The sequence below is a fragment of the Gekko japonicus genome, unplaced genomic scaffold (genome assembly GCF_001447785.1).
Source record: "Gekko japonicus isolate JY-2015 unplaced genomic scaffold, Gekko_japonicus_V1.1 scaffold1258, whole genome shotgun sequence".
Classification (NCBI taxonomy): Eukaryota; Metazoa; Chordata; class Lepidosauria; order Squamata; family Gekkonidae; genus Gekko; species Gekko japonicus.
In genome coordinates, this window is record NW_015176488.1 from 447,804 (window position 1) to 466,538 (window position 18,735).

The 18,735-nt window shown below is 50.1% G+C and overlaps 1 protein-coding gene across 1 annotated transcript in view; it reads left to right on the forward strand.

The window, feature by feature from the left end:
- The window catches only part of LAMP5 (lysosomal associated membrane protein family member 5), a 26,853-nt gene extending 9,622 nt beyond the window's left edge, over positions 1-17,231 (forward strand). Inside the window, exons 2-3 of the mRNA XM_015427240.1 lie at positions 5,744-5,932; positions 16,720-17,231. Of these exons, the coding sequence (XP_015282726.1) occupies positions 5,744-5,932; positions 16,720-16,901 (371 nt within the window). The 3' untranslated portion in view covers positions 16,902-17,231. The remainder of the gene's footprint in view (positions 1-5,743; positions 5,933-16,719) is intronic.
- Positions 17,232-18,735: the final 1,504 nt, after the last annotated feature.

Sequence of the window (18,735 nt, forward strand, 5' to 3'; positions counted from 1 at the left end):
CCAGCAGTTAAAAAGGAGCTTGAAGGCTTACACTGTAATGTTTCCCTTTGGCTGTGGGTTCCCAGGCTAGAGTACTCACTGAGCCGCCTGTTCTCAGGTCCATTCAGCATATACAAAACGAAACTGAAACAAGAGCTCCATCCAACAGGACCAAACCAAATCACACAGATATTAGGGGAAGAGAGCAGACAATTCCACTACATGTATACAATGAATATACCACAAGATTACAAGAGCAAGACCCTTTTTGGGGTGGGGGAGTGAGAAAGCAACAGAAAATACACTGACGGGCTGTTCTCTCCGCCCCCCACCCCCCTGCAGAGGCAGATGAGGAAGCCCCATTCAACCCAGTGAGTGATACTCCTGCAGGCCCCTCTCTGGAACTGGCTTTTGAGCAAGGGAAACCTTTACCTATATTTTGTATATTTAAAATTATTTAGAATTTATCATTGTGATATGTCTGACTTCATTTGAGTGATTTTTCTATGAGATTTTTAAAATCATTTTTATATGTTTTTGTGTTTTTATTTGAGGGTTAGGGTTGCAAGGCCCTAAACTGTAGCTTATTTAGCTTATGCATAAATCCGGCACTGCCAGTGAGGGTCCCTCTAGTCCAGCATCCTGTCTCACTCACTGGTCAACCAGTTCCTCTGGAGGGCCAACAACAGGGCAGAGAGGCCGAGGCCTTCCCCTGAAGTTGCCTCCTGGCTTTGGGATTCAGAGGATTAGTGCCTCTGTGAAGGTGGAGGTTCCCCTCAGTCACTCTGACTATCAGCCATTGATAGACCTTTCTTCCATGAATCTCTCTGGTCCCCTTTTCAAGCCGTTTATTCCTGTGGCCATCATGACCTCCTCTGGCCGCGAATCCCACCTTGTAATCAATCTCTGTGTACAGGAGTGTTGCCTTTTGTCTGTCCTGAAGCACAGAATTAAAAAGTGGGAGGGGCTGAAAGGCCACCAAGTCCAGCCCCTGCACCACGCAGGATGACCAGAAGTCTCCTTGAGAAATTCATCTCCAGTCTCTGCTTAAATACCTCCAAGGGGGCCGGGGGAAGATAACCCACCACATCCTGATGGAAGCAACTCTACAATGAACCACCCTTATGGTAACAAAGTTTCCCCTAATATCCTGCCTATATCTCCCCACCTGTAAATTAAACCTGTTATTATAAGAAGCCCTCTCCTCCACTACCAACTGAAACAGCACCCTCCACTCCCCCAGGTGCCAGCCCTTCAGACAGTCAAAGACAGTAATCCTGCCCCCCCCCCAACTTCCTCTTCTTCGGGCTGAACACTCCCAGTTCCTGCAGCCTGTCTTCGCAAGGTCTCCAAACGCCTAATCATTCGTGCTGCTCTCCTCTGCACCTTTTCCAAAGTTCCTCTGTCCTTCCTGTAAAAAGGTCTCCAGAACCGGACACGATCCTCCAAAAGAGGCCTGATCAATGCAGTATGCGATGGTGCGATCACATCTCATGTCCCACACACTGTGACCCTAAGATCATGTTTGCCTTCTTTGCTGCCGCATCACACTGGCCACTCATACTCCATTTGCAGTCCACCTGAACCCCAAGATCCCATTCGCACATGCGGCTGCCCGGGAAAGCACCCCACATCTGGTATGCGTGCATGGCATTTTTACCACCCAGATGCAAAATCTCTATTAAACAGCATCTTGTTCACATCTGCCCATTTCTCCAACATATCCAGGTCTGATTGTATCTTATTTCTGTCTTCCGGAGTGTTTGCCATCCCACTTAATTTGCACAGTTAATGAATCCTCCCCTCACAACCTCATCTAGATTGTTGACAAAATATTTAAAAACACCAGGCCCAAAACCGAGCCTTGTGGGGCCCCACTAGATACTACCCTCCAATCAGACAAGGAGCCATTAACGATCATTCTTTCTGTGTGATTACCTAGACAATTCCGTACCCACCCAACCATCCTACAATCTAATCTACAGCCCTCCAACTTGCCCACCAGAACGTCCTGGGGAAACTTATAAGATAAAGTAAACAATCAGCAATTACACAGTAAACATAAGACCAAAAAAAAAAACACCCCATGTGCAGAAGGACTTTAAGAAAAGAACAGAACAATTTACTAAAGCAAAACGATACCTTACTATAATCCAAATACACAATATCCACGGCAACCCCATGATCTTCCAAACTTGTCAGTTGCCCAATCAAAAAAGGAAAGGAAATGAGCGACAGGACCTATTAGGTACAAATCTATCCCAATGTATCACCAAGTTACCTTCTAGATGCTTTGATCCTCCAAGCCTCTGGATCTAGGACTGCCCATAGTCAGGCAGCTGCTTGCTTGGGTGAAAAATCCTCACATGGTATTCTTAAGTTCTTCAGCTCCCAAGGGGGCTTTTTTGTACCATCAGCTTTAAAACTCTATGAGGCCAAAACACTTGCCCAGATGCTCTATGGAACGCTGCTTGGAGCGCCTCCATCCAGCTATGCTCCCTTGGAGCTAGTCCAGTCAAAGTTTTTGAGAGCAGTGCTCCAAGTTCCGAGATGCGTATCTAACGCAATGGTACGGTTAGAGACTGGCATGCTGAAGGTTGAAGCCATGATTGCCTTATACTCCATCTTCTATTGGCTTCTAGATGCTTACACTTTTAAAAATATAATTTTTAATTGAAAATTATATTAACTTTACAATTCAACAGTAGAATAGAGTACAAGTCCCAAAGTACATAGGAAGATAATTCCATAAATACTTCTGGATGCCTTACTTATCATAACTGACACATACAGTCGTCACAGCATCACTTTCGGAATGAGACTATTCTTAAAGAAATTACTGTAAGCAGAGAAGGGAGTCCTGACGCATACTTAATACATCACAGTTATTTGCTATGCCCGACTCAGGGGTTGTGAATTAAGGGACGGAGGTTAAACCGACCAGATTGTAGCTCCTCAGATCATCTTTCCTCCCCCTTTTAAAAATCGGGTAAACATTCGCCCTTCTCCTGTCATAGAATCATAGAATCATAGAATGTTAGAGTTGGAAGGGACTCTGGTGGCGGTCAGCGGACACAACACAGGTCATCTAGTCCCACCCCCTGCACTCTGCAGGAGCACAGCCGAAAGATAGCCCTACAACATACCCGAAAGATGGCCGTCCAGCCTCCGTTTGAAAACGCCCAGCGAAGGAGCACCCACCACCTCCCGAGGCAGTCTGCTCCACTGCTCAACCACTCTTACAGTCACCTGGCACATCACCTGTCCTCCGAGATGCCTTGAAAATAACGGATTAACGGTTCTGCCCACTCCCCAGATAGTTCTTTAAGCACTCTTGGGTGGACGCCATCTGGCCCAGGGTAAACGTTTCCCCATCCAAAGCACCCAGAGATCCCTGAACACCCTGTCTACCATCCGGATTTCCCCAACGTTATGACATCTGTCCTGTCCTACCAGGGGCTCCGTGGGCAACAATAGGAAGTAAGGAAATCCCGTGTTCCCCTTTCTTCTCTCAACACGTGCAGACACGGGGCTGTTATGGGGAATAGGAGATTGGGGCAGATCTCTCGTCTCCCTGTACAGCCCTTCCCCACACTGCCCTGTGAAGGAATTCCAGCTCGGGGAGCAGTCAGGTTCTTCCCGCTCTGTTCCGTGGAACCCTCTTCTGTCCCTAAGCCCCTGTATCTATGGCAGCACACTGGACTGTGCCTTTCATGCTTTATTTCAACTCTTCTCTATTCTATTCATTACGATTTGCCATGCCTTTATGCGAGAGAGAGTACTTCAGGTGACTTACAAAAAGGTGTGTGGGTCATCTTGCCTTCTTCTAGCTGCTTGTGCAAAACTTTTGGGCAGAAGAGGCTGGTTGGGGCCCAGCATAATTGTTCCTTACCCCCAAAGAGCGCGGAACAATGTTGGAGGCGGGGAACGCTAGAGGGATGTCGTTGCTGCCTCCCTGAGTACAGCAGCATCGGGACAGGCACAGTGGTTTTTGAATGCAGAATTCACATAATACCTTTTGCAAAGTGCACAATGTGTTGAATTGCTCAAGACAATGCATCCTCCTGGACTGAATCGAGACCTGTCAGAACCCACAGCCAACAACGAAGTGCACGCATTCAGGAACGGTTATACTTTTATTGCAGAGCTATAGATGCTAGCTGAAGCTGAGAACCAACACTCTCCCACGGCACCTAGGAAAAACCCAGACAATACAACTCCCTCCTGCACATCTGTATAGATAAGCATTTCGGCGCACAGCAGAGACAGCACAGAAAGGAATGCAGTAGCAATTAACCTGAAAGGAAAGCAATAGCAATTAACCAGACACAGACGAACCTCCCCAGCTGACAAGACCTCAGTTTCCTGGCTCATTTACCAGTGCTGATTTCTCCACGCCTACTACCCCTCTGAATGCCACACCTAAGCCAATCACGCCTGCTATTGTCATTCCCCTGCTATCTACGCTTACTCCCCCTCTGAATGCCACACCTAAGCCAATCACGCCTGCTATTGTCATTCCCCTGCTATCTGAAACAAAAAAGAAGACTTCCCAGCAAATGCGTAGTGACAGGGAAAAAGCTGTGGGAAATACGCTAAACAAAGCAAAAAGCCTATCATCATGCTGTATAGCAAATTATACATTTACTTTCCTTTCGTGTACATTTACCTTCAATTTTGTATTTACTACACTCTGAGATTTTGTTAACTTTGTACTATCTGTATTCAGTAATACTGTGGCATTGATATTTTCTATGGTATTTCCCACTACATTATATTATTCAGTTGGCTATATAGCATTACAGGCTTTTTGCTTTATCTATCATTTCCCCATATTCCCCGCTATTGTCGTTGGCCGGCTATCGTCATTCAGCATCTGTAACCACTCCACTCTCCAAGGACAGATGGACTCACATTCTACTCACAGAAGCTCACACCCAGCCGTGAATTTTGTTAGTCTTTTTTTCATTTAATTTTTTAAAAAAATTTCAAATTAAATCTCCATAGGAAAGGGTAAGGTGGGGATGGGAGAAGGTATGGGTTATGGCATCCGAGAAACAGTAGAGCACAGGGAATCGTCTAACAATTTAAGCCTCCCAAAGCAAGTTCTACAAACAGACATACCTCTTTCCTTTGTTTAACACATATTTTCTAACAATCATAATTTATACGTTCAGAGTCTGTCTCTTTAGTTTCTTGTTTGGGTCCATATATAAAATGGTTTCCGTAACGCTTCCAGCTCTCGGCCATCAAGGTCTTTTAAACTTTCCGATAAAATGTCCATTTCAGCAACTTCTAGAATCTTTTCAATCAGTTCATCATCTGTTGGCACCTGGTTCACTTTCCAATATTTCGCATACAAAATTCTTGCTTTTGAGGTGCCACTGGATTCTTGCTCTTTTCCACTGTGCCACTCGCTACCACGAGGTATGACTTAGATAGGTTTAAAAGGAGGCCGGACGTACTGATGGAGGACAGAGCTGCCACTGGCTATCAGCTATGACCATAGCTGGAAGGTGTGGGGGGCGCTCTGGTTTGTCAGATGCTGGGGAGGAGTCAGCAGGGGCAGAATTTCGCTCGTCGGATGCTTCCCTGTGGCATCTTCTGGGCGAGATGGGCCCTTGGCCTCCTCCAGCAGGCTTGCCCCCGCCTGGTTCTCATGCGACAGCCACACAAGTGGTTTCCTCAAAGCGTCGGGAGGTGGGTCAGAGGGCAGGCCTGCGGAGTGGTGCCCCCTTCATAGCCGTTTCTGTCCTCTTGGCAGCCGGGAAACACACGGCCACCACCCGCCACCTCTCCGCCTTGGTCACCCCTGCCGGGAAGGCCTACGAATGCCAGGCTCAGCAGACCATCACCCTGACCTCCAGCGACCACCAGAAATCGGTCGTCCTCTTGCTCTCGGAGGTCCGCCTCCAGCCCTTCGATATCAGCTCCGATTTTGAATACGGCGAAGGTGAGTGTGTTGCGGGCGCGCTGGGAACTCTTTGGGCAGGGTCTGGAAAGAGCAGGCAGGACCGAGCTTCAGTGGAAAGAAAAGGGATGTGGGGCGGCTTTTGTTTGGTGTCGTGGTTAAGTGCAGGCGGACTCTAATCGGGGAGAACTGGGTTTGATTCCCCACTCCTCCACTTGCAGCTGCTGGATGACCTTGGGCAAGCCCTAGTTCTGACAAGAGCTGTTCTTGAAAAAAGAGCAGTTTCTGTCAAGAGCTCTCTCAGCCCCACCCACCTCCCAGGGTGTCTGTTGGGTGGAGGGGAAGGGGAAGAAGTTTGTAAGCTGCTCTGAGACTCCCTTGGGTAGTGAAGGGCCATGGGGTATAGATCCAATCTCTTCCTCCTCCTCCTCCTTCTTCTTGTAAAGTCCCTGATTCACGCCATGTGTGCTAATTCCCCATTTGACTTTGGGTTCTGTATAATGGCTAAAAGAGACCGTTTGGGTACCTTCTGAACTAGACAGACTTTGTACAGTGCAGTCAGGCCAAAGGAGGCACAAGTCTCTTGACTTCCTGGTGGAACACCCACGGCCGGGAGCTGTGTCTTTTCCTGCCCGGAAGTAGGACCCTCTGCGCATGTGGAGCATCTCACCCTGACGGGGTGGCTCCAGCCCCTCTGCTCAGCAGAGCTGAATGGCCTTTTCCAGCCTTGGTTCCCAACTAAAGGGTGTGTGGGGCTGGAGTTGGGCGGGGGGGGGGTCCCCAACCTGACTCCTGGGACATGTGACAGCTGGGAAATAGTGTTCCCAAGCCCTGCAGGGGGGTTCCTGCGCATGATCTTGGTGTGGGAGGAAGGAGGAGCTCCAGCCACCCCTCCCATACTGTTTTCTGAAGATGAAATGCTGAGACTCCCTTGGGTAGTGAAGGGCCATGGGGTATAGATCCAATCTCTTCCTCCTCCTCCTCCTTCTTCTTGTAAAGTCCCTGATTCACGCCATGTGTGCTAATTCCCCATTTGACTTTGGGTTCTGTATAATGGCTAAAAGAGACCGTTTGGGTACCTTCTGAACTAGACAGACTTTGTACAGTGCAGTCAGGCCAAAGGAGGCACAAGTCTCTTGACTTCCTGGTGGAACACCCACGGCCGGGAGCTGTGTCTTTTCCTGCCCGGAAGTAAGACCCTCTGCGCATGTGGAGCATCTCACCCTGACGGGGTGGCTCCAGCCCTTCTGCTCAGCAGAGCTGAATGGCCTTTTCCAGCCTTGGTTCCCAACTAAAGGGTGTGTGGGGCTGGAGTTGGGCTAGGGGGGGGGGGTTTCCCCAACCTGACTCCTGGGACATGCGACAGCTGGGAAATATTGTTCCCAAGCCCTGCAGGGAGGTTCCTGCGCATGATCTTGGTGTGGGAGGAAGGAGGAGCTCCAGCCACCCCTCCCATACTGTTTTCTGAAGATGAAATGGGGTGTGGGGGGGCTGTTCCTCCTGCTCCAGGGCTCTACCTGTACTGACCGTGACACGTGGAGCCCCACGTCTGCTTCAGCTTGAGGGAACGTTCAGGGAGGGAAGGCCGGAGCAGGAAGCAACCCTGCAGTGGCCAGAAGTCGGGTGTCCCACGATTCAGGTTGGGGATTCCCAGCCCAACTCAGGTCACGCCTAGCAGTCCCTTGGGATTGTGTGTCTCCATATTTAAGTGGCTCCTCTGCTTCACGAGTGGGAGAATCCACCCCCCTTCGTTGGCTTCTAGAACACACGAAGCCACCTTCTACTGAACCAGACCCCCCCCCCTTGGGGTCTGGTGTAGTGCCAGCTTGGTGCAGTGGTTAAGTGCGCGGACTCTAATCTGGGAGAGCCGGGTTTGATTCCCCACTCCTCTGCTTGCACCTGGCTGGATGACCTTGGGCAAGCCATAACTCTGGCACAGGTGTTCTTGAAAAAGAGCAGTTTCTGTCAGAGCTCTCTCAACCCCGCCTGCCTCCCAGGGTGTCTGTTGTGGGGAGGGGAAGGGAAAGGAGTTTGTCAGCCGCTCTGAGACTCCCTTGGATAGGGAAGGGCCATGGGGTATACATCCAGTCTCTTCTCTTCTTTTCTCGGTCCATTAAAGTCAGTCTTGTCTACTCAGGCCCCGGTCATGCGGAGAATTTGCCACATGAAAGGCACGAATGCTGGGCGGATTTTCGGGGCGCGATCACACCGCAACATCTGGCAAGCATAGCGTACCCGTGGCGTGCCGCCAAAGATGCACAGTTAAAAAGTACCTGCAAAGATCTACTAGCAAATGGTTTGCCACGGGCTGCAGACGGACTTGTTCGGTGTGATCGCGCCAGTGCGCGCCTATTCCCTCCGGCCATCCTCTTTGCAGCGCGCGTGCCAAAGGATGAAACCCTGGTGCGCTGCCATTGCGTCTGATTGCATGGCGGATCAAAATGCGATGGCGCAAATAGCCACGCCTTCCCCCCGCGTTTTCTGGCAGTGGGTCTCCAGGGCCTCCGGCAGGGAAAGGTCTTTCCCATCACCCACTGCCATTTAATTTCAGCTGGAGATGCTGCCGGGGACTGAACCTGGGGCCTCCTGCATGCCAAGCAGAGGCTCTGCCACTGAGCCATGGATCTTGCAGGAAGCTGCACCAGCCTGATCTTTGCATAGCTGCTTTGCCTGTTCATGTCCAGCAGCAGAGTAAAAGCTGAGCGGTTGAGGGCTGGGCCAGGATACTTTGGGCCTGTCTCTAGTTTCCCACGGCAGGTGGCCTGCGAGACGAGGCGCTGGGGCAACAGCGCGGGTTTCTCAGAACTCCGAGGAAGTTGGGGCTCTTCCATCATCCTCATTGTGTTGTGTGTGTGTGTGTGGTTTTTTAAATTATTATTATTGATTTGCATTTGGGACTGTCTGTTCCCAGATAGCAATCTAGACATGGATATTCTGCCTAAAACTCAAAGTATCCAATGATTTGCTCTGTTGAATTGGATGAAGTTAGTGTTTTGTTAGAAGCAGGTGCAGGAAGAAAATGCTTGTGAGGGGAGGCATTGGGGCAGTGAGGCTCAGTGGCTCAGGAGGATCCACACGTGGCTCTTTGACTTGGTACCTGTGGCTCTTCTGAGCACTGTTCCCCACTGTGGCCCCTCCGGCCATCCTCTTTGCAGCGCGCGTGCCAAAGGATGAAACCCTGGTGCGCTGCCATTGCGTCTGATTGCATGGCGGATCAAAATGCGATGGCGCAAATAGCCACGCCTTCCCCCCGCGTTTTCTGGCAGTGGGTCTCCAGGGCCTCCGGCAGGGAAAGGTCTTTCCCATCACCCACTGCCATTTAATTTCAGCTGGAGATGCTGCCGGGGACTGAACCTGGGGCCTCCTGCATGCCAAGCAGAGGCTCTGCCACTGAGCCATGGATCTTGCAGGAAGCTGCACCAGCCTGATCTTTGCATAGCTGCTTTGCCTGTTCATGTCCAGCAGCAGAGTAAAAGCTGAGCGGTTGAGGGCTGGGCCAGGATACTTTGGGCCTGTCTCTAGTTTCCCACGGCAGGTGGCCTGCGAGACGAGGCGCTGGGGCAACAGCGCGGGTTTCTCAGAACTCCGAGGAAGTTGGGGCTCTTCCATCATCCTCATTGTGTTGTGTGTGTGTGTGTGGTTTTTTAAATTATTATTATTGATTTGCATTTGGGACTGTCTGTTCCCAGATAGCAATCTAGACATGGATATTCTGCCTAAAACTCAAAGTATCCAATGATTTGCTCTGTTGAATTGGATGAAGTTAGTGTTTTGTTAGAAGCAGGTGCAGGAAGAAAATGCTTGTGAGGGGAGGCATTGGGGCAGTGAGGCTCAGTGGCTCAGGAGGATCCACACGTGGCTCTTTGACTTGGTACCTGTGGCTCTTCTGAGCACTGTTCCCCACTGTGGCACCTGCCCCCCGTGTTCCAGGGAAGTGGGCAAGGCCCTCGCCCAGTGGGGCGCGTGGCTGCTAGGGGGCTTCCACCGCAAAACAGCCACGGCCGGGGCACCAAGCAAGCTGTGACCCTCAGTGAGTTCCAGGCCTCCTCCCTCTCTTTGGGTTGATGGCAACTGTGAAGCCGGCTCTTCTCTAGCCTCTGAGGGGAGGCCCCTGCATTGTGGGGGGAAGGGGAGTTATTTGGTGGTGGCAGAAGGGGATCAAAATGGGAATTAACAAAGTGGGACGGGACAAAAATGAACCTTCATGTTTCTGGATCACCCCAGAATCCTGGAAAACATTTCAGGTCTGCATTGGGAGCTGCGATTTGTTCACAGTTCTCAAAATTAGTGGCAAAGATGTGACATTATAAAGTATACACACAGACCCCCAAACCCAAAAATTACTGGACTTCACTGTAACTTGTATGCAAATGTGCTTGGGGGGGCAATAGTGGGGGGCTTCTAGTGTCCTGGCCCCTCTGGTGGACCTCCTGATGGCACCTGGTGTTTCTGGCCACTGTGTGACACGGAGTGTTGGACTGGATGGGCCATTGGCCTGATCCAACAGTGGCTTCTCTGATGTTCTTATGTCTGGGGCAAGGGATGTTCTGTATTCTTGGTGCTTGGGGGGGGGGCAAGAGTGGGAAGGCTTCTAGTGTCCTGGCCCCACTGCTGGACCTCCTGGTGGCACCTGGTATTTTTGGCCACTGTGTGACAGTGTTGGACTGGCTGGGCCATTGGCCTGATCCAACACTGGCTTCTTTTAGGTTCTTATGTCTGGTGCAAGTGATGCTCTGTATTTTTGGTGCTGGGGGTCAACAGTGGGAGGGCTCCTAGTGTCCTGGCCCCACTGGTGGACCTCCTGATGGCACCTGGTATTTTTGGCCACTGTGTGACAGAGTGATAGGCTGGATGGGCCATTGGCCTGATCCAGCACTGGCTTCTCTGATGTTCTTATGTAAGATGACCCCCTTCTTTTTTGATGGCATCTCTGGGGTAAAAAGAAAATGACTTTTTGTTGGAGTAAATACTGTATACCAGATTCAGGATTCTCTCTCTCTCTCTCTCTCTCTCTCTCTCTCACCTGTGATTTAAATGGGTCACCCTGGTCCTTTCCGCACTTGGATCTCCTCCCTGGTTTTATCAGAGTTCAACTTGCGACACGATACTTTGCATTTATCCCTGGTTTTAATAGTATCCGTTTATCCCAGGACAAGTGTGGGGCGAAACAGGGGTGACCTCAATGTAGTGTGGAAACAAAAAACACCCCGAGATAATGACAGGGGTGAACTTGCGTGTGGTGCAGAATGTAAAAATACCCCGAGATAGTTACAGGGCTGAACTCACGTTTAGTGTAGAATGTGAGTTTGGGGACAGGGTTGAGCCAGGATTTAAGGTCTAGTGTGGAAAGGACCCGTGCTAGTCTGTCCGTAGCAGGAGAAAAGAGCAGGAGTCCAGCAGCACCTTAAGGTGAGTGATCTGTGATTAGTCGGTTGCATGTCACCATTGCTAAAGTCATTCAGGAGCCAGCTTTATTCAGGATCAGAGACATTAAGAGCAAAACCCCAGACCCCAAGCCCAGCCCTCAGACCTGCTGTCTTCCTCTTGTCGAGGGCACCACGGGCGCCCCTGAGGGTCCTGTGGTTCCACAGTGGCGATTAATCACTGCTCTGGCAAAACAATGCGTCCCTCGTGCGGACAAAAGGACTATGTCGAGAATGCTTTTTATAGCCGTCTTTGTTTCACCTACTCCAGTTCCGCGCAGAGGCTTTGGGGTAGGAGCGTTTCCTGGCTTGCTTTTCTGACTGACTGGATGTTCTACGGGCTCCGCTGGCTCCAGCAACTGGCAGAAGCACACGCAGACTTCCAGCTTCTTTGAAAGTTTGGCTCTAGCTGTGTGGTTTTTTTTTTTAAATGGTTGGCATATGGATACCCCAATCCTAAACATAGTCAAGAGCATAACAGAAGAAGACTCTCGTGCAGCGACTTGTTTCCAGCCGTGGCCAGATGGATATTTCTGGGAGGCCTCCCAGCAAGGAATGAAGCCAACATCCCATCTCTATGGTTAATCCTCCACCCCCACCCCCCCGCCCCAGAACCAGTATTCAGACATACTCTGGTGTGGATCCAACCTTCTCCCAAGGAGTCTTCACCCAGCTGAAGGAGCCTTCGTTTGGTGTCGGGGTTAAGTGCACGGACTCTAATCTGGGAGAAGCAGGTTTGATTCCCCACTCCTCCACTTGCAGCTGCTGGGTGACCTTGGGTCAGTCACAAGTTCTCTCAGAGCTGTTCTCTCACGGGCAGTCCTTGAAAGAGTTCTCTCAGCCCCACCTACCTCACAGGGGGTGTCTGTTGTGGGGAGGCGAAGGGAAAGGAGACCGTGAGCCGCTCTGAGACTCCTCTGGGTAGTGAAGGGCGGGGTATAAATCCAATCTCTTCTTCTTCATCTCTTCGTCCAACTTCAGTGGCTCTTCAAGTGGAGGAGGAGCTGCCCGAGTGGGACAAAAAGGGCTCCGTTGTCTGCAGGAAGGCCTCTGGGTTCTCTCACTGAGAGCCGTCGACAGATCAGCGCTCTGTTCCTTCAACACCACCTAAACCGTGGCTGGCATGGCCAGAATGGCCCCGGCTGGCCCGATCTCATCAGATCTCGGAAGCGAAGCAGGCTACTCTTTGGATGGGGGGCCGCCAAGGACGGCAAGGGCAAAGCCACCTCTGAACGTCTCTGGCTGTGAAAGCCCCACGAGGGGTGGTCATAAGATGTCATAAGCACTTTGCAGCGCCACCAAGCCAATGGTTGTCATAGAATCATGGAGAGTTGGAAGGGACTTCCAGGGTCGTCTAGTCCAGCCCCCTGCTGCACAAGGCAGGAAATTCACAAATGCACACCGGCAGTGACCCCTGTTCCACGCCCAGAATATGACAAAAACCTCCAGGATCTCCAGCCAAACTGGCCTGGAGGAAAATTGCTTCCTGACCCCAACGTGGCCATCAGCATTTCCCTGGGCGTGTAAGAAAGGGCCACGAGAACTAAGCATTGAGGCAACTCGGAAGAAGAAGAAGAGATTGGATTAATCCCCCCCGCCCTTCACTCAGTCTCAGAGTGGCTCACAAACTCCTTTCTCTTCCCCTCCCCACAACGGACACCCTGTGAGGTAGGTGGGGCTGAGAGAGCTCTGACAGAAACTGCTCTTTTTTCAAGGACAGCCCTTATCAGAACTAGGGCTTGCCCAAGGCCATCCAGCAGGTGCAAGTGGAGGAGTGGGGGAATCAAACCCGGTTCTTCCAGATTAGAGTTCGTGCACTTAGCCCACTGCACCAAACTGCCTCTCAACCTGCCCTCCCTCTTGTGAGCTGCCAAAGTTCATAGAATCCACATTGCTGTCAGAAGGCCACCTGGCCTCTTTTTGGAAACCTCCCAAGAAGGAAGAGCCCGCCACAAACAGTGATGGCAAATTCCATCCCTTAATTGTGTCAGCTCTTCAACTGGAGGACATCTGGTGTAGCTGGTTCTATCACGGCTGAGATGGCTTGACCACGGCAATGTTGTGTCCCCCTGTCCCGGCCCCGGCCCAGCCTGTGGCTGCTCATTTCTGTTCTGTTGCCACGGCTTTATATGACGTCATTTCACAATCCTCCCTCCGGTGACGGGGGCAGTTCCCAGTGCAGAAAGCAATTCTGGGCCGTGAAGATCCCCAGCACCTCCGAGAGGGGCCTGACCAGATACGGCCATTGTCCTCTCCGTCTGCCTACCAACGCTCGCTCTCAGCGGAGTCTTGTGGGCAAAAATCCTACTTTGTGAGCAACTGGCAATGAAGTCATGAGCAAGCGATTTGGCTCCTGCATCAATTAGTTTCCTCTGTGGTCGTCCTTTCTGAGCAGAGACAAAAATGTGTGAGCCGGAGGCTAAAAAACTGTGAGCTAGCTCACACTGACTCAGCTTAGAGGGAACACTGCTGTCTAACCCCCCCCACACACACTTCTGTTTACTGTTTCAGCTCATTCCCAGTTTCACCTTCTGTTGCTCTGAGAGTGCTTGATGTTGTGACTTTACAATGTGTAAAATATGAAAAGTGTAAATAGGAACAGAAGGGCATGCATCCTGTGTTACTCCAGAATCTCAGCACAGGGAACAACTACTTTGACACACACCAACTACTTTGACACACACACACACACACACGATGCGTTTCCTTCTACTTGATGATCGCTCGGTCCGGAGCAGATGGCGCAGTGTCGTGGCATCCAGGTCTTCTGTGGGGATATTCCAGTTTCTTCGCCTCCTGCGACATCAGACTCCGAAGAGTGATTTGGGATGGCAGATAGGCCTCGTTTTCAAAATGTGCAAGTTAAGCAAGAGATCACACAGTTGGATGCAGCAGGGAAGCCAAAGAAAGTCTTACCTTCTTCACCTGCACACTTGATTTGGGGTGTCTTGAAAGGATCCTTTTGTGCCCCAAGACAGATCAGCAACTGTCAAACACGTGGATACCCCCCCCCCCGCCGCCCCGTGTGAGCTGAAGGTCCTTTCCTGTCATCGGCATCTCTCTTTTTGTTGTCTGTTTTTTTAAAAAATCCTTCATTCTCTTTGCTTTTTGTGACGTTACTTTATTTAAAATATTTATAAGCCCGCCCGTCTCCTGACCATTTATCACCCCACCTTTCTCCCGGGATATCCTGGGCATGGATTCTGCCACTCTGTATACGGGACTATGTTCCTCTCTGTACCCACCGCCTTTCCCAGCACCCAGAAGTGTGATGCCCAGGGTCATGGGATCTGTGTGGAGGATGAAATGTGGAGGAGGAAACGCGGTGCTGTGCTGGACCTGGAGTCAGTGGCGCGTGGTGTGGTGTGGCGAGTGGAGCGGCGCGGTGTGCTGTGACCGGAGAAGTGGGCATGATGCCGAGCGGGGTGCGTTGCTTTCGGTGCTGGAGTGTGATGTGATGCTCGGATCTTCATGGTCGTTGTTCATGGGAGTTATAATCCCACTTTCGTCGCCGGTGAAATGTACTGAGCAAGAGGCAGTGATTTCAGCTCAGACATTTATTTAGGTACGGAACAAGACAAGGAACCCCGGCTCGCAGGCTGGCTTTTATTTGCATTACACTCACACCCATGATACACACCCACAACCGTGATAGGATATTTACAGTGGCTGAGAGTTCCATAGGTCCTGGCTAGGACCCCAGCCCCACGATTGGTGCAAGCTAGGATCTGCTTGGCCCATTGTCTCTCGGAGCGGAGCTTGGCGGCTTCGCATGACCGCATGGTGAGCTAGCCTCAGAATACATTACAGAGGAAGTCTGCAAAGTCGGTGGGGAGACTCGAGTGAGGGAGGATGAGGGGTGAAATCGCTGCTCCTTCCTTTTCGACAAGACCTGCTCCACTGGGGAGAGGGGTCCATTTCGTCCCCTTGCCCCTCCTCACTGCAGCCCCCTGGCCAGCAAGGCTTTTCCTTTGCATGGGCCCCGTGGTCACACATGATGGTCCTTCTTCAGGGGGTGGGAAGGGACTGCGGGAACAGGAGACCAGGCTGGAAAACAAGGAGTCTTCTTCTGTGCGTGGATGGCTGGATCCAACCCAGTGTGTCCCCCCTAACGAGGGTGCTCCCTTATTGATTAGTTTCCAAGTAATACCTGTGAAAAAGACTGCTGCAGATGTTTCTCGGCCAGGCCTTCATTTGGCTGATGGCTCAGGAGGGCTGGCTGATGTTTTTTCTATGAGCCCTGAAGGGTTTTACGATCTGCCAATCAACACCGCAGGGACATCCGTCTCACCTCGATTAGGGCCAGGGTCTTTTCGGCCCTGGCACCTACCTGGTGGAATGAGCTCCCATACGAGATCAGGGCCCTGCGGGACCTTTTACAGTTCTACAGGGCCTGCGAGACGGAGCTCTTCCGCCAGGCTTTTAACTAAAGTGATGGATGTCCCTCCGGGGCCTGCGAGACGGAGTTCTTCCACCAGGCTTTTAACTAGAGTGACGGACATCCATCCCTCTTTTTTGGGTCTCCCCTCAGTGGGTCAGAACTGCTTACCAGAGATGGCATCTGTGAGACTTAATTCTAAGGACAACTGCACCGGCTGAAGGATACAGTTACATAAGAACATAAGAGAACATACGAGATGCCAATGTTGGATCAGGCCAAAGGCCCATCCAGTCCAACACTCTGTATCACACAGTGGCCAGAAATACCAGTGCCATCAGGAGGAGTTGTAATTTATTAGAGTTTTAATTGTATTTTTACTAATTCCTTTGTATTTTATATATGGTATTTTAATTAAATCTGATGTAACCCGCCCTGAGCCTGCCGTGCGGGAAGGGGGGGGGATAGAAGTTGAATAAAATAAATAAATAAATTTTCTCCATAGGCATGAATCGTTCTAGGATACCACCAGATGGTTTTGTGAAGTATCGGTGAGAGCTGAAGGGGGAAGGAGGAAACATGTTTGAAGAGATGGCAGCAGCTGTAACTGCTGAGGGAAAGAAAGTTTAGCCATGTGGATAAAATTTTGTTGTTTTTTTTTAAAAAATTTTTTTGGGGTTTTTTGTGTAAAAAACATTTAATGCTATGAATATGCATAATAAAAAGGTATAGAAATCTTTGGTTTCTGAAGACAAATAGGTCCAGTTCTAGAAAGAAAGAAAGAAAGAAAGAAAGAAAGAAAGAAAGAAAGAAAGAAAGAAAACATAATTATTCTGATTCAGGCGATGAGAGTTTGTGGAAATATCCTCTGGCACCTAAAGTAGAGTAGAGGAAGGGCCATTTTTAAGCATTGTTGATTTCCAAAATAAGAAATTAAAATTTCATTTGCATCTGGTATGTCATCTTTTGTTTCAAAGAAGAGTCTTATTTGTGATAACTCTCTCCCTCCCTCTCTCTCTCTCCTGCAGAGCATAAATGTCCCGTGGACCAACGGGAACAACTAGAAGAGACCCTCCCTCTCATTCTGGGCTTGATTTTGGGACTGGTCATTGTGATAACTCTCGGGATCTACCACGTCCATCTCAAAATGACGGCGACTAGCCAAGTTCCGATCCCACGAGACAGATCCGAGTACAAACACATGGGGTAGCTGGTGGAGGGGCCGTCAGGCGGCCAAAGCAAAAGCACTTCCTTCCCCCCCCCTGACAGGTCAGGGGGCCCCACACCAAGAAACGATCTATTCTTTAATGACCCAACGGAGAAGGCTGGTGGGGAGAGCAGCCATGTCTCAACCGTTTAATATTTAGAGCCCAGAACAACGTTTTCTTCCCCGGAAAGCCATCATTGTGAATTGAATCTTTTCCTGCATTTGCCAGACTCCTTCCCTCCCCCTCACTTTCTCCCTTCCCCAGAGAAAAGGTTGGGATTTCCTTTGATATTTATAACCCTCTTCCCCCCTCCCAACTGCGGACCCACAATGGCTCCCCCCCTCCATTTTAACCTCACAACCCCCCCCCCCGTTTGGGCAGGTTAGGCTGAGAGAGGGACTAACCCAGCGCTCCCCAACAGACTCCCACGGCAGAGTGGAAATTCGAACCTGCGTCTTCTAGACCCCAGTCCGACATTCTAACCACGATGGCTCTCACTGGCCCTCACGTTTTTCTCAGAAACAAAGATTTGAGTCCAGTGGCACCTTTAAGACCAACAAACTTTAAAATGTGTTGGTCTTAAAGGCGCCACCAGACTCAAAACTTTGTTCCATTGCTTCAGACCAGACCAGCAACCCACCGGGATTTTGCTCTGAGAAACTGGCTGGGGTGATGACGAAGGCCCTGTATTCTCAGAACACCAAAAAATGGAAGGAAAAGAGTTCTAAGCAAGGAATGTAGGGCTGCCTTCTCTTCCTCCGCTCCCCCTAAGGAATAACGCCATCTTGAACAAATACCAGCCACGCCCTGCTAACCTGACAATGCTCACCATCCCGCCAGCTGATTTCAGCTTTAATTTTTTCCAAACCATTGGCCAACAAGGTTCTGTAATTTTAGCTTTTCTTTCTTTAATCTGCTTTTTTTGGGAATGCTCTGGCGTCAGGGCAACTTTATGACAGTGGCTGTGTGTCAGGGCATCCCACCCCCGCCAGCCAACTGAGAAATGCTTCTGGGCGAGGCCCCTTGCATGTACTGTGATTGACAAAATGCTCGCTGCAACACGATGATTTCACAAGGCAACAGCAACAGAATATTCATATTACTATGCAGATATCTTCAGGTGTTATAAATATATCTGTGTATATAGATATATATAAATATATATATGGGGAAGGGAAACAATCAATCCCAAATGATGTTGATTAATCTAGAGCACTTTTAAAATGTATGCAAATCTACAGATATATAAAAAAGATTATTTTGGTGACATTCACTTGGAAATGACCTCAGCTTCTCTATGAATAACGAGATATTAATAAAACGTTTGAAGGTTCTGCAAAAATGTCTTCCAGCACTTCCGTGACTCAAGCCAAGGGGAAGCCCCCTGGGGGTGGTGGTGAGGAATGGCCCCCTCCCCGACCCGGGTCCAGTGATCGTTTATTTCGTGAAGGTTCACGGTGCTCCAGCAGCCACTGGTGTGTTCTGTGCTCTGCTCGCCGGTGGTGAAGGGGGAGCTGCTTTTCCAGCGGCCCGGTCATCTGTTCATTGACCGTTGTGTGCCCATTCAGTGGATTGCCCTGCTGTATTCATTCCGAACAGCGCAGCATGGAGCATTCGGCTTTGTTCACACACTTCTTCTCACATACCCCCATTGAGTTCTACTTGGCTCCTCCTTGCCAATCCACTGCTCTGCTTGGCAGGAAATTGTTTAAATACACAGTTACATCAGTCACAAATCACATACATCAGTCATAAATAAATGTTGCATTTTTTAAAAAAAAGCTACCATTCCCTGTTCATCTAGGTAGCTTTTTGCAACATTTGTGGCTGCCAGTC